At 37.7% G+C, this 23,851-nt stretch overlaps 1 protein-coding gene across 4 annotated transcripts in view; it reads left to right on the top strand.

The window, feature by feature from the left end:
• The window catches only part of TENT4A (terminal nucleotidyltransferase 4A), a 59,549-nt gene extending 36,223 nt beyond the window's left edge, over positions 1 to 23,326 (top strand). For 2 of the 4 annotated variants that reach the window (XM_084306884.1, XM_084306881.1), the window contains 2 exons: positions 10,809 to 10,967; positions 20,761 to 23,326. In XM_084306884.1, coding sequence (XP_084163010.1) covers positions 10,809 to 10,967; positions 20,761 to 20,940 — 339 coding nt within the window. In that variant the 3' untranslated portion in view covers positions 20,941 to 23,326. The remainder of the gene's footprint in view (positions 1 to 10,808; positions 10,968 to 20,760) is intronic. The other 2 variants (XM_084306883.1, XM_084306882.1) reach the window with 2 other exon arrangements.
• The last annotated feature ends 525 nt before the right edge of the window (positions 23,327 to 23,851 follow it).

The raw sequence follows: 23,851 nt of genomic DNA, 5'->3' as shown, positions 1-23,851 counted from the left end.
ACATTCCTGAACTTTCTGTGTTGAATTGTCTTTTCTACCTCCAGTAAATATGGTAAATGCATAAGCTGCAGAATCTGACAAAATGGGGGGGGAAAAAAAAAGAAAAAAAGAAAAAAGAAAAAAAGAAAAACAAACAAACAAACAAAAAACAACAGGATGATGCTGGGCAGTGATAGTGTTAGCTATGCTCCTGGTTTGAGTATGTCAGTGAAGAAGATACTGCTGTAAGATAAGTTTTATGAGAAAATGCAAATATTTGCTTAATATTTTGCACTCTAAACCTAACTAGGGGGGAGTGAACAGTTAAGACTTTCCCTTTAGGTGTACCAGAAGTAAATGTAAGTGCAACTCTTTTTAGAAAAATAGCCTTACGTTTGTGTGCTTGTGACAGTTCCTATTTTAAGCCCTGGTCATTTATTAGTATTATGACCTTTAGACTACCAGCATATTATCTTAGTTTGCAGTGGAATGGCAGGTTTCTGACAAGTAGCTGATGAGTCTGTCCTACTCAAGTATGTGAGGATGAACGAGTTCTGGTTGAGCAGTTCTAAATGGTACCTAATTCAGGAAGAGAAACCTGTTCTGCTGGAGTTGAGGAGGCTCTGTTGAGTGATCTGGTATAGTTCTATGCCCAAGTTCCAGCAAAGAAACATCTAGCATGTGTGAAAATAACATTTGTGCTAAGACTTCTGGTGTGTGCTGTAAATAGGTATGATGCAGTGAATTTTGGTACTAGTTTCAGAATGAGGGAATATTGTGCATCACTGTTAAAGGTATGTGTGGTGTTAGATCTGATCTTGTGGAGAATTGTTCTTCAGGGATGTTTCTGTATTCATTTAAAGTTAAATACTTTTAAGTTTGATGTTGAAGTCTGAGAAGATGCAGATTGTAAACCAAGTGCAGGAGATAAGGAGATACTAGACTGACATTTTAATCTCTTCCCCAAAATTAAGAGTTTATTTCAGTAGCAAGATAACCATCCCTATGATGTTGTTATTCCCGTAAGTACAGTCTGTCTCAAGAAGTGGTTTCTGGAGATGTATTTTGCATGACTGCAGGCTAACTTAATGTTTATCAACTATAAGAGACTAGACATCAAATTAGAAGGACTTAAGTCTATTTGCTTTGTTCTCTACTGTGAGAGTTGATTGGTTATAGTGACCAGCTGCACCTTGATCTTGCTGGGACCTGTCTGACAATATTATAGAGGTCAACTCCTTTTGTGTGTTGAGGAAGAGGAAGTAAACTTGGCTATTTGTGGCGTTACTGGGTAAGACTGCCTCTCTCTGTACTTCATCTTCTAATGAAAGTCAAATACTCCAGCCATCCACTCTAGCACAGAGGCAGTTGTGTTCTGCAGCTATCACATTCCTCTATACGCTGACCGTAAGTCTAGAGACCTTGCATATACTCATCAATATGTCCTGGAACAGGTATTGGTAGTGTATGTCAAGTGTTCAAAGGTTATCAAATCATGTGGTATTGCTAGTAGAGACCCTAGAATTTTTTATTAAAAATTGTAGCTCATGTTATCTACAGCTATTGATTGTATTACCATATGGTGTATGGCATTTAAGGATTTGCTTCACTGAAGTTTTGGCAGCATTACAGACTTTGCCTTACTCCATAAATACAGTTCAGCAGCTGAATAGTCAGAGCTTCTGGTGTCTTATGGGCACTTGAGATAACATGGGTTATAGATTTGTTTCAGCAGCAGAACAATATTAGGCTAATAAAAGAGCAGTTTTTTTTTCTAGAGGCTGGATTAGTGTAGATCAGAGTTAACATTTAGAAATTAGCCTCAAATTTTGTACGTACTCATCAAGTGTAGGGATATAAAAGCTTAAAGCTACTACCCAGGCTTCTTTCTGTTCCTTGTGCTGTTTTCCTTCCTTCAGGAACTATTCTGATAGAACCATACTGATAATAACCTCTCTCAGATAAGAGCTTATGTACCATTGAGAAATGTGAGAACTGCCTCCTTCAAGGACAGCTTTCTCTTTGTGTATATTGTAGATGTAAATGCATTTCCTCTTTCAAATTCAGAAGGATGATTCCTTTTATCTCTGCAGGTCCAGGACTAGCTTGCTAGTCTACAAGGCCCAAAACTCAGAACAGGACCTAATGAGACTAAACCATATATATATATATTTTTTTTTTTTTTCCAAAAGTAGTCTTTTATGGATTTTCTAAGGAAGAAAAAGCTACTTAAAAAATGCCTTAGGCTAGCAATGTCTGGCTGATGAAATTCTAGTTGCTTTGTCTTTCATAAAAGTCCTAGCAAACAGTGAAATCTGTCATTTAAAGAAAAAGCTTTCATAAGGTGTAGTGAATTTCAGATGCAAGTCTGCTTAGTAGTGAAATATGACTTCTGATATCCCTCTTGCTATCAGAGATAACTGTTCAGTTTATGGATTTGTCATACTACACATGTCAATACAGACCTCTAACTCTCACTGACACTCCTAATATACTTCAGTGAAAAATAGTACAGAAGTTCCCATTCTATTATCTCAGCTCTGTGTACAGTGTAAATATTAATAAACTGAGCAGGAGCAAAATGAGGAACACTGGCAATGAACCTATGAACACAAAGAATCTGGTTATCAGAACATATTCAGCTGCACCTTTTTTTTTGGCTTCTCTCAATTATCAAACTGATCTGTGCAGTATGTCTTTTCCTGCATGAAGGATTCTGCTGTGCAGGTATTTAAAATGCAATACACTGCCCTGGTAAAAAGGCAGCATGTATTCCACTCTTACTCTTGCCCACAGGTAAGTTTCAAAATACTACACATTCCCAACCAATGTTGAAGTGAATAATTCTGCTGGTTGTACATAGATTTTCCTTTTGAAGATGCTTTATAAATATCTTTGCCATTAAAGACAGCATAAAGTGTGAGCCTCTTCTCTATGGGAGCACAAGTCAATCTGCTCCGCAATATAAAATAAGCATCTGGCATCAGGAAGTCTTACTTTAACTTTCTTTCTGAGTTAGTGACTGCTATGGGAACCTGAAACCTGATGAAGTGAGCTATGTTTGTGTTCGCCTCTCTGCCAGTTCTAGCTAGTTGCAGATATTGGTCTGAGAACCTCAACAGTAACCAAATTCTTCTTGAAAATAAAGTTTACTTTTTCCTGGGTGCTTTTTTTGTTCTGGATGTGCACTCTGAAACTGCAACTGGAAATCCAGGTCAGCGTTGTGGAGAGCCTCCTTTTATTAGCTGAGGGAAATTCTAGAGTTACGCTGGAGAATGTCTGCCTGATCAACATGTCTCTGCCAAGTGAAAATAGAGGTATGTTTCTCCAGTCTCATTTTAGGCTGATATAACCTGGTGTTAAATATGCTCTGCAGTTTTGATGCTGTTGTGCCAAATAAAGCTTAGCATTTAATGCAACAGTGGTAACTGCACATCAGTAGCTGATGTAACTGATCACAGGAAAGTTTTAAAGCTGTTCTTGATGTCTAATGGACACCCAACCTCAGATCCAGTCCAGTACAATCTCAAAGTTTGGTTAGAAGTTTGGATCCCAGAAATCTCACACACCTTACCACAGAGTGTTTCTGGTGGTACCTTTTGGGCTTCTAGACAAGATTCTTTCATGAAGAATTTGGACTTCTCAAGACCATCCAATCATGCCAAGATAGTGGAAGTTCCAGTGAACAAGGTACCTGTGTAGTCTGTTTAACTTTCTGAGCTTTTATGTATGTTCTTTCATACTGTTCCTGAAATGTTAGCTTTAACAGTTGCTGTTCAGGCTTTATAATAACATTCTGTCAGATTGTCACTGCTTGATCTGCCCAGTGTTCTGCCCCTGGCAGGGGATACGCCAACCAGTTCCTTAACTGTTTTGTGGAGCGTGTCTTTTTCACTGTCTTCAAGTATTAAGTATTCAGTACTGATCAGATACAGTTCTGAGAATAGTATGTAAATGACTGATAAGACTGATACTCGTTACTGGTCTCATTCCGCTCAGCGCATACAAGATGCACGCTGACTTTGGCGCAGTCACTTGCTGTGCAGTGTTCGTGGCTTTTTTTGTTTAATGAAGCATCACCATTTCCTCTTTCTTCTATTAGTCAAGGGCTGTGAATTTCAGCTTATTGACAGGAGCTGTTGTCTTTCACTCTTCAGACAGAGGTGGGAAAAAACATGACATTCTGTCCTGATAAATCTTGCTTTTTGAAAGGGATTAATTTTGCAGGTGTAAGGTATGTGCTTATCTGCAGGAGAGGGATAGACACTGATGACACTTCAAAACAGCTACTGTGACAGCTCTTGGAGCCTTGGAAAATCTGTTTAACAGCTAGGATTAAATTTGTAGAGTTCCAATTAAAAATGTGTGGGCAGGAGGGGGTGGCCTAAAAAAGTTCTCAGTCTAAGAGCAGGAGCTGCACAAACATATTTATTCTACCTTTCTTCTTCTGTGAATATTCTCATGCCCTAACTGAAACAACCATTCAAATGTGTATGCGTAGTTGACCATCCTGTGGTAGAATGCATGTCTTATCTTACTGTCCTTTCTCCTTCCTGAACAAATAAATGGTGGGTGGCAAGACCTCTTAAGAAGTAGACAACTCAATCTTCAGTCTTTCAAGAAAGATTTTAGTTTCCAAATAAAGCAACCTTCAACAGTGTCTGCCCCCCTTCCCTCCTAAATCCCTTAAAACTACTCTTTTCCCTGTTTTTGCTGTGCAGGCTTCTGCTAGCTTCTAGATCAGAGAGGAAAAAAATTTTCCAGTGTTGCTCTTGCCTGTTTATTTTCCCTTTTCATCATATTGTCCCATACCTTGTTTTGGTTTTCTTAATCCATAGTCTTATGTGCTGTTTTATACTGTCTGGTGCTCTCCTTCAGTTCTTCTGTCTCAGTTGCTTAAACAGCCTTTACTTCAAATGGATATACGTAGTAAGACTAAACTTGTGCAATGCTGTAGGAGACACAGTTTTGAACACAATTATAAAGTTATTTAATTTACTCTAAGCAACACAGGGTGCAGAGGGAATGTGTGAATCGGCAAGTAAAATTGGATTTTACTGCTATGATGTCAGCGAGGTAAGGAAAGGGAAGTGCATAACTTCATTAATTAAAAAAAAGAAAAAAACAAAAAACAACCAACCCTCAGACTACTTTTTGATGCCATGGGCTAATTGTATTCTTGCCATATTCTAATATTAGTTCACCTGAAAAAGGTGCCAAAGCCATTTAGGATGGAAGAAAACCTAAATTGAATATTTGTATTTTAATATGCTATGTTCAACTTGCATTAACAAGTCTTATAACTTAATGCCTAGCTTGAAAAACGTGCAAAATGTGAAATATTACTGTACTCCGAACAGTACAGACCAACTGAAAGCCTGTGAAATGGAAGTATTAGGGGCAATAAAGGAAGCTTTAAAGAAAGTGTTTCTGGGATATTGTGTTTAAGATGGTTTATTTGAAATACAGCAAATATTGATAAAAACAAGGAGTAAGTTGACAGTCAGACCTGGCAGAAGATAATGTGGTGAGGTTAAAGGGGCACTGTGCTTGTATTTAATCTTCAAGATGCTAATTAGCTTAACTTCTTAGTTGTCTGTCTGTAAAACAAACACTAATGGTTTTGGAGGATGCATATTTTTCAGTTTGCTTGTGTTGTGTATTTATTCTTTCACTTTTTTCCACTCTTGTTAGCATGACCAAAGTATTTTGCCTCTGCAATGCAGTATAATTGAAGGCAGAAAAATCGACTGATTGCATCTTACTGGAGGCTGCTTTGTACTGTTTATAGGCTGGCAAATGGAAATGGTGTGACTTCATTGATGCAAATTCACTCTCCTGTGACCTGCTGTAGACATAGAAATTTTGTTAATCTCCATTCTACTTTATTATACCAGTTTACTAAAGTTATGGCTCCACCTACCAAAAAGGGAAATGGCGCAAGCTGGCGTGAAAGAAATGGGATGGGGGTGTAAAATCCATGAAATCACCTTAGTGGAAGTATGTGGGTTTGTCAAGCAGAGTTAAGTATGCTGGGCTAAAACCATTCAAGCAAAGAGTGTGCATTGAGGTTTTGCTTCTGTTGCCTGAACTTATGTGAAATGTCTGAATTTTTCTGGTGTTACTTTCTGCTCTAAGGAGTGTAGTGTTTAATTAGCAGAGTGGCTCAGCAATGAGATGTTCTTGCTAGGGCTGATCCCTTTCAGTAGCTGCTCCTATTTTCTTCCACTGGTGTTCACCTAACCTTCTGGTGAAATGATTCAGAAGGTAAAGCTTGAAAAAAGGAGATTGCTGTTTCTGTGGCTCACCTCTGAATTGGCCCATAATGTCAGATACTAATGCAGATACAATGGAGAAAGCAATGACAAAAGAAGAGGTGAAAGAAGTAAGAATGACAGCAGTTACCTATTAAATCACTTCAGCTGTACTGTTAAAACTGCACATTGAGAGGAGCATGTGGAAAAATCTGTATAGTGTAAACTATTCTCTCACTTTCAGTTCCTTTATTTTCAAAGATGGATCAATTTTTACTGAACTAGCAATTGTTCTCATAGCTTCCAGCTCCTGAATGTTGTGGGAAAGAAAAGAAATTTAACTACTGGGAGAAGGTTGGAGAGTGGGAGCCATAAGAACATCTTTGCCAAGATCTTTGTAGTTTGTTCTCAGATGTGTAGATGGGATGACCCGAATCTCTCACAGTAGCAAGAAACTTGCATTCTTCTGTTACACTTTTGATTTCTGAATGTTGACTTCTAGGACAGCTACAGACTTCTAACTCGGGGCAATTAAAAAACAAACAAAAACACCCCCCCCCCCCCCCCCCAAATCTTGTTTGGCCATGGCAGCTTTAAAGAAATCTTGGAAATCTGAAGTTTCTAAAATAGTAGCTGTTGGGAAGTTTGAGTTGACAGACTGTATCGTGAAACAAAGCAGAAAGCTTTACTTTTTCATGTGCTTAGAATCATGGAAATGATATTTTTGAGTATAATTTAATGCACGTGAAATTAGAGGAAAAACTATTACGCTGATGGATGGAGGTACCTATAAACTTTACCTCGTATCTTAAGCCTTGAGCTATAAACAGAATTTAAATAAGCTCTTATGGCAAGACCTAGTTAGTAAGGGACTTCTGGAAAGTAAATATTCTCGTGCTAATGAAGTCCTGGGCCATTAAAAGGGGAGCTGCATTCTGTAGAACAACAAAATCGTTCTCTCCTGTTGTCAGGAAAAGAAGCTTGCATTTTTGCTTTGCAAGTTTGCTTCAGTTCTTCATCTTCGGTATGTTCCTTAGAGTCATAGAATGCTTTGGATAGAAAATGACCTTAAAGATCATCAAGTTTTACCTACCCTGCCATGGGCAGGGAGACCTTCCACTAGACCATGCTGCTCAAAGCCCAATCTAAATTGAAGACAACCAGAAAATTCTTCAGATTCTACAAGTAAGCCAAAAGCTTCACATATCACAGGTTCTGTCTAGACAAAAAGCTGGGGATTGTGTTACTCGAACAAGTTGTGTTTAAATGTGAGTTCATCAGTAACATTTGCAATTCCAAGACTCTTCAATTCCAGGACTCTTCTATACTTTATCTTTTTACCAACAGTGAGGTAAATTGAAGAGTCCTCATTAATCAAGACTATGAATAGTAGAAATCTTCCTTCTGGATACTGTGTTCTTAAGAAGATGAAATTTATTTGCAGAGTTGTGTTTTTTTTTTTTTTTTTGTTTTTTTTTTTAATGAAAACATCCCACTGAAGTTCCAGAGATTTCCCTGGCATTTTGTGTTTCCAGAAGCATCTTTTTAGGTATTTTCTTTACAGGATGAGGGGATCTGATTGGCATTCGTAGTAATATTCAGGAGATCAAGAACTTATCTGGACTCTTAGTACAGCCATTGTAGCTTCATCCCTATATAATTTGGTAAAAGCAATATAGAGGGAGCTTATCCCTTTATTTTACATCCATATTTTTAGTGTCATCTCTGTAGCCATTATGCTGGCAAGGTTCAGAGCTCTTGTCTTCCCAAAGTGAATCTGAAGTGTTGAGTGTTTATTTCTAGGTTTCTGAGCTTGCATAATGCTTTGGGATTGTGCATTACACTGAAGAGTTCTGTCCAGAAGCTGTCCAGAAGACCACTGATCCCTTAGTGTTGGTGATGAATGTGAAAATCAGTTTTGATCATGAAGGTTAGTCTTTGAGGAAGAAAGGTAACGCGCTACTTTAGAAAAGGATTTTGATGCTGGTAAGTTGGCCTGTTGGATTCCTGTAGTAATTCTTTTAGCTATCTAAGATGACCTAAAATAGGAATGTAGTCTAGGTGAATGGGATATGTCTCAGTAAACAACACTTAGGTGGAAAAATATACCTGTTACAAAATTATAAGAAAGCAACACAAGCTGCCTTGTACCAAAGCTTATGTAGTCCCAGTTAAACTGTGTGACTCTTATCTGTTGCTACTTCCATGCTGGAGAACTTCTTGCTGGACAGAAAACTGCCCATATGGGATATTTCCCATTTAAAAGATTTCTTTGTGATTCTTCCAAGGGCCTAATGGCATCTAAGCGAAAGATAGAGGAGGCTCTTTGGAGAGAATGAAACTGCTGCTTGGTCAGTTTTGCAAAGGTTGCGTCATAGAAGCTAATGCATTGACTTGGACAGACAATAAGATCCCTTTCCCCTCCCCCTTATTTGTTCATTAGTGGCTACTATGCATGTTCTCAGAACTTAATCAAACGTGACTATCCCTCTTTTCCCTCATTTTGTAAACTTTTTAATAGCTTCCTGACAAGTAAGGTATAAAAAAAAAATAAATCAGTGTAGAAATCTTAAGTTTTTGTCCCTGTACCTAATTCTGAAAACATTCTTAACTAATTACATGATAAACTTCTTCTTTGTAGAGACCTTAGTCTGGTTAATCTTCTGTAGGATGAGGGCAAAATATTGCCAGCTCTTATAGACACTTTGCTTTGCATGTACAACTAAGCTAAATTTTCTGAATACTGCGAGAGGATGTAGTTTACCATTCAATATGTTCACAGCAGGCAACATCTGTTCTCTTAAATAAGAATTAAGTTTCTGCCCAGATTCTTATTACCTGTATGGTCTGTCTTTTCAATGCATTCATGTCGCAAATATCAAAGCACTTCACAAAGTCATGCAGTGGCTTTTACCACCAGTTGCGCTTGGGAGAGAGATCCTTTCTGCCTTTCTTTCTACAGCTTAAGTTTTTAGACAGCACAGCTTTATATGGACCAATGAAGAAGTGATTGTTCTAATAGCTGATACTACTACCAGGGGCTGTTTCTATTGTGGGAATTCAGTTAGGATGTAAATTTTGCTTTCTAGTAATTTGTTGTTTCAACTGCTTAGTATTCACAAAAATCAGTGTGTCTTAAATGATTTTGTGTTTTTCCCCAAGAAAGAACATTAAAATATTTTTTTGTTCATGTTGTTTAAAATGGTTTCCTAGACAGTCTGTTCTCTTAACTAAAGAATCTCATTTGCAAAGCCATAGGAGGGCAAGTATGTAATGGACATCTATTTAATGTTTGCTTGGTTTTAAGTGAAAACTTCTTGCTTCCAAGCAATCAATTGTTGGAGGAACAGAAGTAGAACATTTCAGTAATCACTTAACATCAAATTGACGATCAGTTCATCATCCTTGATGTTCAGAGCCAATAATGTCTTTTAATTTGGTAACTCCTAAACTGCTAATGAGTCAAGTGTCTCTTGCTAAGAGGTGAGTCTTTCCATTATTTTCAAGCTCAGAATACTTTGGAGTTAAGGAGGGAAGAAAGTAAAAAGCAGCAGTAAAAGGTAGGGAAACGTACCTTTTTATTACAACTGTGTTAAGGTTTAAAAACATCTTTACGTGGTCTGTGTTCAGAGTTGTATTAAAAGGCTGTAGTCTTCAAGTTTCTCAATTAAAGACATAATTGGTCACGTAAGAATTGAGACGGTCAGTTTGGTGTTTACAGGAACTACTGAAATATGAAAACTCCGAGATTTGTGCTTATCTCCTCGCTTATGGGTGTTGAGCGCTCCAGACATATAATGTTAACATCAGCATGACTCTGCGTACAAAGCACGTGTAGTTGTTGTTGGCCAGGCAGGCAGGAAGTTGATTAAGAAAATCAGTAATAAGTTTCCATTATAATATTTCTTTCCATAATCCTACATCAGTCTTGTAGTCCTTACCTCCCCCCCCCCAGTTATGCAGACTTTGAAAGAAAAGTGATGAGAACAGAAGTCCTAACTAGCAGTTGAGTGGGTAACTGGTGCTTCCATACTAGTCTTGACCAGCAGACCATCATTTCCTTGTTTCTTGGTAGGTGGAGCCTTAACTTTGCTGTTGCTGGGTAGAATGGGAGGCTATAACAATCACAGTGAGTAATTTGCTGTATGGATAAGTACAACTCAGAACGCTGTTCAGAGGACTCGTTCTGTCATGACAGCTGAAATTGTAGTCATCATACCACTACCAGTGTCACTGTTCTTATTACATTTTTCTCCTGACTTAGTTCCCACCTTTTAATTCTAATTTGGTTGAAGAGATTTTATTTGGCTTTAGTTCGAGCTGACTGGAACTGATCTATGATTGTGATAGACCTGTTGACATTGTCTCCTTGATGCAGGCTCAATTAAACTTTTGCTAGATGTGTAAAATAAACATAGTGCTGGCTTGTATTTTATTTTTTACCACTGAAAAAAAATCTTAAACTTTACAGTATTCACATGAGTTGATATTTGGCTGCATTTTCACATGCATAGTCTGTATATGCTGTACTTTCTGTAAAGTTGCTTTTCTTTTCCCCTTTTTCTCTGCCAAAAGGATTCTGATACACCACCTTGCACAGCTCCTAATGTTTACCAGTTCAGTCTGCAAGCACCGACTCAACTTATGGCCAGTTTACCACCCGTATTGCCTATGCCAAGTGGTAAACCCCAATCTGCGCCTACGAGAACCTTGATAATGGCCGCCAGTAATCAGGTATGAGCCAACGAAATGGAGCAACTTTTTCTTGAGGAAGTGATCCAGTCAGAAGTGTAGGTCATTTGTGCTGTGCTGACAGTCTAAAAACCTCTGAAGATACTCTTCATATAGCATGTGCTAAATCTCTTGTAACCATAAAACTTATCAGCCATGTCAGAAGTGCGGGAAGAAGGCTGGGTGGGAAATGTTTGTGTTTGAGATTTTTGGAGCCCTTCCACAGCTCACTGACACCTAGGAATGTTGATTGGAGTGTTAGATATCTCTAAGTTGTATTTGAGACTCATGGTGCCTAAACTAGAGGGATATACAAATCTCTAGGCTGTTTAACCTCCTTTTTTTAAAACAGAAGCTTCTCATAGGTGGTACATCTGTAAGTTAGTGTTTGAATCTGAAGAAATATTTCTGACTTGTCTAGGTGTGGTTAGTGGCCTTGATTTTGAATGGCTAGAACAGATCTGACTATACTTGTAACTTTTTGTAATACGTTTTAAGGGGAGAACAAAAAAAAAAGTAGGCATGTGTCCAAGAATTCTACCCAAATATTAAATGTGTTTAAATGTGCAGAGATACTGTGTGCTATCTAACTGGTGTTGTAGCTAACACATCCATTATAGTGCAAAGATAAGAAAAGTCCTCAATTTTTCCTGACAGCCTTGGTGCTTCTGTCTATGGGAAAGTACTCTCTCATTTTTGATTATTAAAACTACTAGTCACAGGTGCCTCATGGCCTTTTAATGCAAGCTGTGGGTAGTACATTGTCTATGATAAGGAAATGAGTTACTTTTTGACATGAGTTTTGATCAGGTCTTTGCATGATCTCTCAATCCTCCTGCTGCAGTTTGTGAGATTGTAGGACCAAGACATTTTTAATTTAATAACCTTGTTTTTTGATCTGATTCGCAACTGCCTTGACGTTTTGGTCATAGTCATAGAATGGTTTGAATTGGAAGGGACCTTAAAGATCATTTAGTTCTAATCCATCTGCCATGGGCAGGGACACCTTCTACTAGATAAGGTTGCCCAAAGCCCCATCCAGCTGGGCCTCAAGCACTTTTAGGGAGGGGACGTGACACAAGATGTATCTGTTTCAGTTTTGAGATCTCTCAAATATTTGAGAAATAACAGAATAGTTGAGGCTGAAAGGGACGTTGAAGTCCTCTAGACCAATACTCCTGATCAAAGAGCAGGCTGCTTAGGGCGTTGTTCAGTCAGGTTTTGAATATCTCCAAGGATGAGGACTCCACAGGCAACTCCTTGGGTCCCCTCCAGGCAACTTGTTCCAGTGTTTGATCATGCTTGCATTTAACAAGTTTAATCTTAAATTTATGTGGTATGTCCTGTGTTTCTGCTCAAGCCCACTGTTCCTTGTACTTTTTACTGGGCACTCCTGCTGAGAGCAGTGTTGCTTCATCTACTTTACAGCCCCTCATTAGCTGTTTAGGCTCATCTGTAAGATCCCTCCTGCCCTGAGCTCTTCCTGAGGCTAAATAACCCAGCTCTTTTGTCCTTTCCACGTATTACAAATGTTTCAGTGTCTTATCTTCATGGACTTCGACTGAACTCACTTCAGTATGTCCACATCTGTGTTATACTGGGGAACCCAGACCTGTACAGAGCATTCCAGGTGTGGTCTCACCAGTGCAGAGTAGAAGGGAAGGATCACCTACCTCTGCCTTGCAGTCGTACTCTTCCTAATGCAGCCTGGGGTGCTGTTGACCTTTCTTGATGCAAGGATATGTTGCTGGCTCATGTTCAACATGTCTACTGGGAATCCCTGGTCTTTTCACGTCAAGCTGCTTTCCAGCTGGTGTACTGGTGCATGAAATTATTCCTTCCTGGGGACAGAGTTTAATATTTCACTTACAGTTCATAAGATTCCTGTCAACCCATTTCTCTAGCCTGGCAAGTTCCCTTCTTACGACAGCACTCTTATGTATCAGCCACTCCTTCCAATTGCTGGTGGTTACTGTCACATTATTGAGGTCACTAATGAAGTTGTTAATTAGTATTGGCCCTGGTATCAACAACTGGGATGTACCACTAGTTGCTGACTTCTAACTGGACTCTGTGGTGCTGGTCAAAACACCTGGAGCCTGGGATTTAAGGGTATACTTCTCATTCAGCTTGTGAGTTTGATTTTTATTTCTAGAAAAGGCAACTGCTACTTTATATAGGTTTCCCCCCCCCCTTTTTTTTTTTAAACCCAGTGCTGAAAAAATTGGAACTTCAGATGAATGAGAAATTTCATCTGAACAGCTTTTTCAGTGTTCAGTAATAGCATCAAGTTATGGCATATTATATAGTTCAGTATCCGTATTCTTCATAGCTGCTACGCAAGCATTTTCCTATTAGGCACTCTACAAAAATCTTTTTCATCCCCTTCTTTCATTTAGGCCAGGTTAGTGTCACACTGCAGTGCATACTGCTTGTGTTCCACTGGTTCCTTGCAGGCAGGTTAATATAGAAGGGGCACAGTCTTTGAAAACTGTTCATCACATGTTGTCCCCAGTTATTCCCTCAGCAATCCTCAATCGTCTAGCAAGCTGCCATTTGTATCTTAAGGCATGCCTTTTGTTTTAATCTTCCAAATGATAAATCTGATTTTTCTCCATTTTTCTCCCTTTACCTTTCCTTTCTGATGGCTGAGTCTTACCTAGGCAGGAACAGCTTACTTTAACAGGACTTGCTTTTGTATTAGTGAGAAGCCAATAGAACCATATTTTGCTATTTTAGCGTCTGCAATCGAGTATTCACATGAGTGTACAATCTGAAATTTCTGAAGTTTAAAATAGTTCTCTAGTTTTATGCTAAACTTCACATAAGATACAAGCTTAGTCTAGTTCGTTCTTTCCTGAACAACTCTTTCTCTGAAGAGGTATCTTGGAGCTTAACTTCATCAAAATTACATCAGAACACGATCCAGTTTTTAAGCATGCAGTTGTTGGTACAAAACAAATTGGCATTGAGTTGACTTGGTTGTGAAGAGGCAATGTGTTGAATGAATTTTGGACTGTAGTTGCAATGTGGAATCTTGGAAAACAACTGTTTTACAGCATTTTATTTGGCTTTCTGTTACTTGGCTGTCCTTTACTAGCATGTACAATGTGTATATGTTTAAAACTGGGAAACTTCATGCTAAATCAGGATTTTCTTGCTATCTACAGTGATGGGATGATTTTTTTTTTCTGCACTGGATTTAGTGAAAGCTTGTATTATGTAGTAGAAGTGTTGTTTTTAGATGGTTTGTGACCAGCCCAGTCAGAAGTGGGAACTGAAATCATTCTACACAGAATACTATGAATGTATGCTTTTCATCTGCACCTCTCTGGAGCATGATAGAATTCTATTAGATTGATAGCTTTCCTCTTGGCAGTTGATGTTACTGGAGAGGCAGTAACATCCTGTATACTAGTATATCACTTTTAATAGTCTCATCTTAACTAGCTGTCCACTGGGATCAGCGGAAGATAAGGTATTGGTGTGCATGTCCAGGTAAATGGAGGGGAGAAAAATTGGTGACTTCACATTAGGAGAAATGTCATGTTGGGATGACAAGCTCTGTGCAGTTCATTCTTCTTGGATTGCTGCTGGTCACTTGAAAAGTCACTAATGAAGACAGAAGAAACGTAGTTGTTCAGAACTTCTTAACTTTTCAAGTTTAATTTCCCCCCCCCCAAAGAGTGGTCTTCTGATTCAAAAGTACACATATCTTAAAAAAAAAAAATATATATATATATATCTAAAAGTAATGAACACCTTCTGCTGCGATGGCTTCCAGTGTGTCTGTTCTGTCCAAGAGCACTATTTATTCTAGCATTGAGCTAGCATTTGCTAGCTCACTTGTGGAGGACAGAGAACAACTAGGAAATGAAATCTTAATGCTGGTGCTAAAATACCACAATCTAAATTACTTCTACAAGAATGTATTTGTTTTTATTTTTTATTTTTTATTGGCCATATAAAGCAATGTAAAAGAGCACTAATAGCCTTACAGGCACTTCACTGACTAAAATGCTTTGCTTCAGAGCTTGCTCTTACCTAGAACAATTGTTGATGGGGTTACGTTGTTTGGCAATTATGATAGTTTCAGAGGCAGTTCAAAATATTTTAACTGAGACTGTCATGTATTTACATGGGTAGTCCTTATGTGGTCGTATCCTTCCATGTATGGAAGCTGGTTTAGGCAACTGGATCCTGGATGACCTACTGTAAGACTGTTTCTTATAGCAGAAGTTGGATTATATGGTCTCCAGAGGTTCTTTCCAACCTCCGTGCTTATATGACCGAAAGTCTCACCACTGTAGTGGCAGCTGCTTCCCAAGTGCTTGACACAGGGTAAATAGCAGTTTCTAGGAACAGGAGTTCTCCATAAATTTAGACAGACAAAACAACCACCAAAAGAATCCGTAAGATGATATATAAGTATTACCTGGTTTTTGTTTGCCTAGCATGCCTTTCTCTTCCAATGTCACTGTAATCACTGCATATAAGTTTCCTCTACTTTTCCTATTTGCCATATTGGCACGAACTCATCATTTGGAGAGTGCTTTGGGCCTTTTTGCTGAAATAGATTTTCTAGCTTAATACTGGCAATTTTAGACCTTAAAGACAGATCTTAGTGAGATTTCTCAGCTTTTACTTGGGAAGAAGAATACTTAAAAACACACAGGCCATCTCACAATAGTATCAAACTTGGAGTATGAATTCTGTCTTCTGGTAGTTTTGTTTTGATTCATCTCCAATTTTTGAAACTTCACATGAAAAGATCAAAGAGTATTTGTATTTTGTGTGTCAGATTCAACTTCGCTCTGTACTCTCTTACTTAGTCACTCAGGGAAATATGCCTTCTGATCTCTCAAATACCAGTTTATCTTTGACCTACCCAGAGTATTAGTTGCCTAACAAGTTAAAAGGGAAGGAGAACCAAAAACTTCCCTTTGTTTTTACAGGCTACTGGCAGAGCAAATGCACAAAGTAGGATAAAGCATGAAGGTCTGATATAAACTATTCCCTTGTGGCTTTGAGTCTTTTGGTTCTCTGGTGTTAGGAGATAAGAGAGAATTAAACTTTTATTGTTTGAGCTTCTTTCTAGTCTCCATGTCAGTTTTTTTCTGCTGCTCTGAACTGGTTGTATAAATGCTGTTTTCTTTAATAGGAAGAGAAATGAGATTTTGCTTGCTTTGTAAAAATTTGTCCAGGACTCATGATCTTGTCAGACGTCGATGAAATTGGCCAGGAGGCCCAAACAACGGGGGGGGGGGGGGAGGGGGTGTGTCAAGAAGGAGGGGAAGCATCTCTGATATTTGAGTGCTTTGGCCCTTATTTCCACAGATTACAATTCTCACACAAGTTGTTTAGATTTTTTTTGGCTGTATTTCAGCTGAAAAAATATAAACCACATAAATCTTAACAGATGGAGAGTGTGCTCAAAGAGCTGGTACAAGTATGCTCATTGTATGACCTTTTTAGTTTAAAAGTAATGAGGTCAATGAACCACTGCCTTGTACTTGGTTTATCCAGTAGGGTTTTAATGGTTAAAATATTGGTTAGATCGTTTCTCTGCAAAACAGTGTTTTCTATAAAGAATAAGAGTTAAATTTCATCTGTTACATTTTATCATAATGCTTTTTAGCGTATTTCCAGATGCTATGGGAAAGTGGATGTAGATCCTCAAAATAAGGGTTGTGGGTTTTGCTATAGGCCTGAAATAAAGTTTGGAAACACCGTGAGAAATTGAAAAGAACTTTGAACATTTTGAGGATGTATAGTTAGGTATTCAAGGGAATACTTAAAATGTTAAGGGTGCATTACTTAAAATGTTAAGGGTGCATTAAAATTCTGTGGCATACCACACTAATATTTTGTGTTAAACGGTTTTGAAATACGCAAGTTGAATGATCACAATTCCTATCGACTGCAGACTAGATTCAATTATGGCCATTAATCTCGTAGCATTAACAATGTAATAGTAATAGGTTTTCTGAACTTATTTTCTTATTTTCTAAACTTTCTCTTATTTACAAATTTAGTGCTGTATGCATAATGTCATTTCTTCTGAAGTTAAGAGTATTGATACATCATTTCCATTGCTTTCTCTCCCTTTTCTCCTTATTTTAGAGATAACAGACAAAAAAAAAAAGGTTTAGAAACTGTTCAGACTGCAGCTTTGTTAATTATGTAGTTTGTGTTTTTGAAGTGTAGGTGACTTACTTCTGGCTAGAAATTCTGACTGAATATTGAGTCTTTGACTGTCATCAGTTTCATGTAGTAAATTTACCAGTATTTAAGATGAAAAGTTTAGTTTATTTAGCAAATAATTACCTGGCTTTTCAATTTCCCCTGGTTTTCTGTCCTTTGGAGTAAAGGCTAGGAACACACTTATCTTAAATTTCTGTTAAAACATCTGGAAAACTTTTTTTTTTTTTTTTTAACTTGTTACAGGTTTTTCTCCAGCTTGTTTTAGACTCAAGTTTCTTAAGTTTTCCTCTACATCTAGCAGCTTTTATTTGTAGAAGATCAAGTTCAGAGCATGCTTGTCAAAAACAAACAAAATCTATCAGTTGTTGAATCAGTGGTCATATGTTCTGTCAAGGGAAATAGATCTAAAGAAGTCAAAACATCTAAACTAAAGACATGTAAATATTTGTCTGTCAGATCATGGATACAGGGCTATTGTTTTGGTTATTGGATCTCTTTCTAGCTATCATGTGATTAGACATGCCATGTCTCAGTGATTATGGGAGTCTTAATCATGTGGATATCAAGAAATGTGTGGATAAGATTAGACAGTCTCTTGTAATTTCCACAAGACAGTAAACTTCCTTTACCGAAGATTCTGGAGTAGTTAAAGAAGCATGTCCTCTTGTAAACAATTAACTAGTTAGATAAGTTTATCTTATCTTTTATGTCTTATATTTTATAATCTAAATAAGATCAGGTTTTCATAGTAAATGGAGTTCATTGTTTGTGTTGGGTCTTATGTTGTCTAACATCTAATAGGCAATGAATAGTGTGTGGCAAAGCTTGCAGGTGGAGTTCAGCTCCTGCAGGGCCAACCGAGAAGAGTTGAGACCTTTCAAAGGGGTCCATCAGGAAAGAGAGAGAAATGTTTTAACTCTTTGTAAAGGGTGGTATGCCCTGGGCTGATAGTTTGTTGCAAAGATGAGATCTTGTCGTTTTTGCAGAAAACTGCTTTGATAATGCTTTCATGATTTCCTACTGAGAATTGAGTGTCAAACCAGATTTTAGGCATTGTTAGGAATAAAGAATGGGAATGAAAACATCACAGCAAAACTCATGTGCATCCCCACATTATGAATAATGAGTACAACTTTGCCTCTCACACTGGAAGAAAGCTATAATACAAATGGGAGAAGAATAGGGAAGGGACGTCAAGGGCGATCAAATATGGAATAGGTTCTCTACAAAATGAATGATTCAGCCTGGTGAAGAGAATGAGGAGGTACGTGGTCAAGATCTCTCTAATCATCATCAGCATGGAAAAAAAAATAGAATGACAAGAAATGAATTACTTCAGGAGCTGAAAGATCACTAGCTAATAGGTTCAAATTAAAGACAATGCACATTATGCTTTTGCAAATGAGGAAAAAAAATAATGAACAATAGCTAGTCGAGACCTACTAGGTATAAATTTATCACCTTTGTACTCAGTTGGCTCAGGGACCTCTTATGTCTCTTTCTTAAGCACCAACTGATGGAGCCATTAAACACTGAGATTCTGCTCTTAAAAAGACGCTTGAAGTGTTCTATGAAAAGCTAGAGATGGCTTTCTGGCTAGCTTAGTAGCAATTATTTGGAAATTTGATTACCTCTTGAACAAACCAAGGATATAACTTAGGATACAGGCAGATAGGGATTAATCATCGTATTTGCAGTGGTGGTTGGCTGATGTGATTTGAGTGAAGCATTGTCTGCCAAGACACCCCAGTAATTTTTTTTGCTGAACACTCAAATTGAGGATTAAGGTGCCAGTTTGTTCATTTCCAGCTGAAGATGATAGGCTTGCTTAGGTTCTGTATCTGCTTTACTCAGTTTTATACTGGTTTTACAATAGCAAAGCTAAAGTTATGTCTCTTTTTCATCGTATAGTCAAGAATAACTGATGAGTACTGGCTGTTCTTAGTGTTTTGACTGTAGTAGGATCATTTTTAGTATTTGGCCTCATTTAATCATAGTGAATTACTTCATACTTATTTGTAGGTGCTTGACTGTCTGCTTATATAATTGATAGATGTACACATTGAATTAGAAAATTGCGCTGCACAAGAATGTGAAAAATGGTGTTAGCTTGAAGGACCACTTGCCAAAAATAAAATATATTTTTTTAGTCTCTTTTTGCTGACTTTGATAAATAGCTTTTGGTAGGTATTTTGGCAACATACTTCAATAAATAAGTTTGGAGTAATTTTGCCTCCTGAGAATGAAGGATTCTCCTCTTTAATCTCTTTTCCTTTTCATCCTTGATTATTTTACCGTTGCTAGCCTGAGGAAAGCACTTAGCATGTCTGTCTTGGGAGATTTAGAAGTTGCATATTGGAGGCTGATAAGGTAGGTCACCACAGGGCACTTCCTACAAATGAAAAAAGTTAGTTTTTTTATTGCCCTGCAGTTAACTGCAGTTATTTCCCAATACTAGTCTTCACTGGCTTTTTTTCTGGATGCTCAGTGTCTCTTCTAGCTATGCTTTGACAGTAAAAAGCTGTGCATGGCACTATCCATTAAATAGTTTTAATGATGGTTTGTTGTTTTCATAATTTCTCTTTCTACTCCAGACTAGTTTGGAAATGTGAGTTAATAAAGTATACTTAGTATTTTGAGCAGTTCCCTCATGTTAGCTTTGTGGTGTCCCTGTTACACCATTTTGTCTACCTGAAGTGGTTTATTAGCTTTTGTTAAAAGTAGTCAATTGTCTTGATTTCCTTCAGGCATCAGAAAAAGTTGCTTGCACTGAAGTTGCAAGTGTTTGGAAAGTCTGTTTCAATTTCATCTTTTGAAACTCTTGTACCTATCTTAAGTACACAAATACTAACACAACTTACTGTGGTGCTAAGTGACAGGGACAACTGTAGTACCTTATGGTTTGGTAGATGTATGCTATTAAACATTTTCAGCAGTTGTTGTTCCAAGTTAGTTTTCTCCCAATTTCCCACATTCTCCCAAAGAAAAAGTGTCATGCTATACTGATGATCATTGTTTTGCCTTGGTCTGGGTGTAGTGTATGGATCAGACCGGTAAGATTTGTCAGAATAGGCCCAGATGTTTACAAGCTATAGTTAATTTACCTGTAGCTCAGTAAGATTACTGGCAGAATGAACTTGTCCTTTGTCTGCATCAGCTCATATGATCATGTTCCTGCATTCCTTAATGATAATGTTCCTGAAAGTCTTATTGGATTTTTCACTTGGTCATGCTCTTGCTAAGGATCTTTAAAATAGACATGACTGTTACAATTAGTGTTTAATATGGAAGGCCTTTGTTTTTATAAGGGTGATGCATAGTAAGCATATTTAATACTGAGATAAAATACTTTTGAGGATGCTTTTAAATATACATCTTCATTTGCAGGACATTTACTTCAGAAAACACTTAAACTGTTAGTGCCATTGGACTTGAGTAGCTAAGAATAGGCAAGCATGGAAAGATCAGTTGAGTCAAGCAACATTCAGTGGGAATAACTGATATATGTTGAGGAAATACTACTGATATGTGTTTGTTTTGTTTGTTTATATGTCTAAACTGAGTGAATCTTCTTTTTTTTTTTTTTTTTTAGCAGCACAGTGGAATGAAGTTTTCTATGAAAGGAACTCATAATCAAGGCAACAGCTACAGCCCAGTCAGCAATGGAGGCATGAGGCAACCAGTTGGTAACAGAGGACACCACCAATACAATCGTAATATATGGAGAAGAAAAAAACACAGAGACAGTTTGCCTATTAGTCTGAGCAGATAATGGCAGATGCCAAAATGACCTTCCCTGTTCAGACAAACTGAGCGAGTGCCACTCGACTTGGGGGATGGAGACCAGCGTCCAGCACATCGTTTTATTGGTGTTGCCAAATATCTGCAGCTGACTTCTTTGCATGTTTCTTTGTGTGGTGGTTCAGTCCATCTTCAAGAAGTAGTTGTGCTTATCTGTGAAGCCTTATTAAATGTGGAAGTTTGTTTTTCTGCCTTCCCACAATGGTTCATACAGTGCCGAAGCAGCTCTGACAATGGAACTGCAAGGACATTTACAAATGCTGTGGCTTTTTTTGCTGTGGCTACATCTGTTCCTTTGTGGGTTCTGTTTTCTTTTATTTTGGAAGTGAAGGAAACTTCAGCCCCTTGGATTTTTTTTTTCTTTGCAGCAAATCAAGTTGGGAATTCATAAAAATAAATTTGCTGCTCTCCTGTTTGTTTCAAAGTTCAGAATTTTTTGCTCTGTAAATATTGGAGGTATAATTTGTGCAATAACTTGGAATTTTTAATTTAATTTCATATTGTCACATAAGTTATATTTAAGGGGAAGAGGTTTTTTAATTTACAGATCCTTTCCCAGGTTGCATTATCTAAGTTGGGTTCATAGTTTTGGCAGGTTGTCTGAGCAGTGTTACAAACATGACATTTGGTAATATTTGAGGCTTCTCGATTCACAATGAAAGTGCGATTTGGCTTATGGTTTTAAGAAGGTATTACGCTCCAAAGCATTTCGACCCTATGTTTTTTAGCTCATTGTCTGGCCTCTATCAGTTGTCTTGCTCTGACCAATGAGTTTTAATTTTATTCCTTTTACTAGACAACAAATCCAGCGTTCTTAGTACCAGAAAGAAAACTTTTGGGGAAGGGGGGGAAGGTTGGTTCAAGTCCTGATGTGAAATTAAAAAGCTGTGAACTACACGCTTTGATGCATTTTAGTAATGTAACCTGTTAATGTTTGGGTTCAAACAACGTTATTAAACAGAGGTACCCGGCTTAAGGAATGTGGAGAAAGGAAATATGTTGATTCCATTAAGGAATCTGTATAGCAGTATGCATTAGTTCTGTTAAGAGCAAATATATAAAAAGTACTTCAGCTGCTCTAAGCGTTATGAGAAGTATCTTTTAATGTATTGCAGGAGAGCACAGCCCAGTGTTGTACACAGTATGAGTGGCTGGCACTTAATTTACAGATGCATACAGGTATACTATGCAAGTGTGTATTGCCATGACAAACACTGTCTTTAACTTTTTGAAAAAATGTACATCCTGCCTAACCCTGAGTTTTTAAAGCACCACAGTTGTCCTGGGAGTAGGTCACATCTCACGCCCTCTGACTTCCCATTTTTTTAATGAAAGTTCTTAAACTATACAGAAAACTACAGATCAGTTCTATAAATCCATTAGCAGAGAAAGCTGAAGAATCCTGTTAACAGGACATCTATACTGTGTACAGATACAGGTGGTTTTAAAACTGATATCTGACTATTAAAATGAGGTGTCAAGCATGAAGCTTTTTAATACGCTGTATGCCTTTGAAGCAGAAGTAGTTCATGTTATTACTGAATCTGTTGAACAAAACAGGTCTTTGAGGGGAGAGAGGGCAACATTCCAAAGTAGAGTAGTGCATATCTGTTTGCAAAAAGTTTGTCTTAATGCTCAGATTCATCACAATTTTAAATAAAAATAAAAATTGTGAGCTGATTCATAAATAATATCTAAGGGCTGTTACATGAGCCTGTACTGCTTAGTCTTCACACACTAGCAATATTGAGCATAACTACATTAAAGAGCCTTCAAAGGCTTTAGTTGGTGTCTTATACTAGCGTCCATTTTAAAGCGAAATTCATTTGAAAAGTGGTATCATGTAACACTTCAGTCATGGTGAACCAAATAAATTGGCCTGGCTATCACTGTGGTTATGTGCTACAGGTTTAAAAAAATCATGTTTAAATTTTTTGTGTGGACAACTATGTGGAAGCTAAAATTGACATATTTTTATGTAAAGTTTTCTATTCTTTGATTTTTAATAAACTTTGGAGACCAGTCACTTTTCTGTACATTTTTATGAGAAATATAATGGATGAAGTAATATTTGACCTTATCCCATTGTTTGACAGGTGCGTTGAACATCAGCTTCAGTGTTAATGCCAAACATCTTCAGAATGAGCTTGGAAGGCAGATGGACACCCTTTGCTTACTGTACTTTGTATTCATAAAGCGAGCAATGAATATGGCTGTTGGTTTCATGGTTGTGGATTTGGTCCCCTGATAATATGAGAGTTCAAAGGAGCTGGAGGTAGTCCCCAACCATGTTCTTAAAAGAGGAGATTGACTAACTGATCCCTTGAAATACGTTAACTTTCCATGTAATTTTTAATTCCTCCCTGTAATTTCTAAATTCCTTTCAAAACCTTTGTCCAGTTTTTAAGTTTTTAGCCACTTCAAAGATTGGATGCATCTCGTCTTTTGTTTTTTATTAACCCTCTGAATTTCAATAACTGATTCAACTTCAGAATTTCAGAAATCGAGTCTTTGGAAGGGACTTACGTAACTCTGAACTCCAAGAAAAGGTAACTGAACTGTATTTAAATGATACTAATGGTAGTAATGAGGGGCTAATGATTCAGAACCAGAGAAGTCTCTGATATGTGGTCACAGTATCCAATGGAGAATAAGGTGTGTGTGGGGGAAGGGGACAGAAGGCTAACCTATAAGCATGCATTCTTCTGTTCAGGTCAGTTAGCAAGTGGGGCATGGCTGATAGAGGGATCAACAGACACACAGATTTATCTCTGCAGACACACAGATTTTAGTGCAGGTGAGATAATAGCAATAACATTAGTTATGGAACTCATTCTCCTAGCCTTTTGCCTCTTCCTGTCCAGATGACTTTGCTTTATTCT

The sequence above is a fragment of the Netta rufina genome (genome assembly GCF_964035555.1).
Source record: "Netta rufina genome assembly, chromosome: 2".
In the NCBI taxonomy this organism is placed as follows: Eukaryota; Metazoa; Chordata; class Aves; order Anseriformes; family Anatidae; genus Netta; species Netta rufina.
The sequence above is the reverse complement of the archived record's forward strand: the minus strand, read 5'-3'. Positions and strand labels throughout refer to the sequence as shown.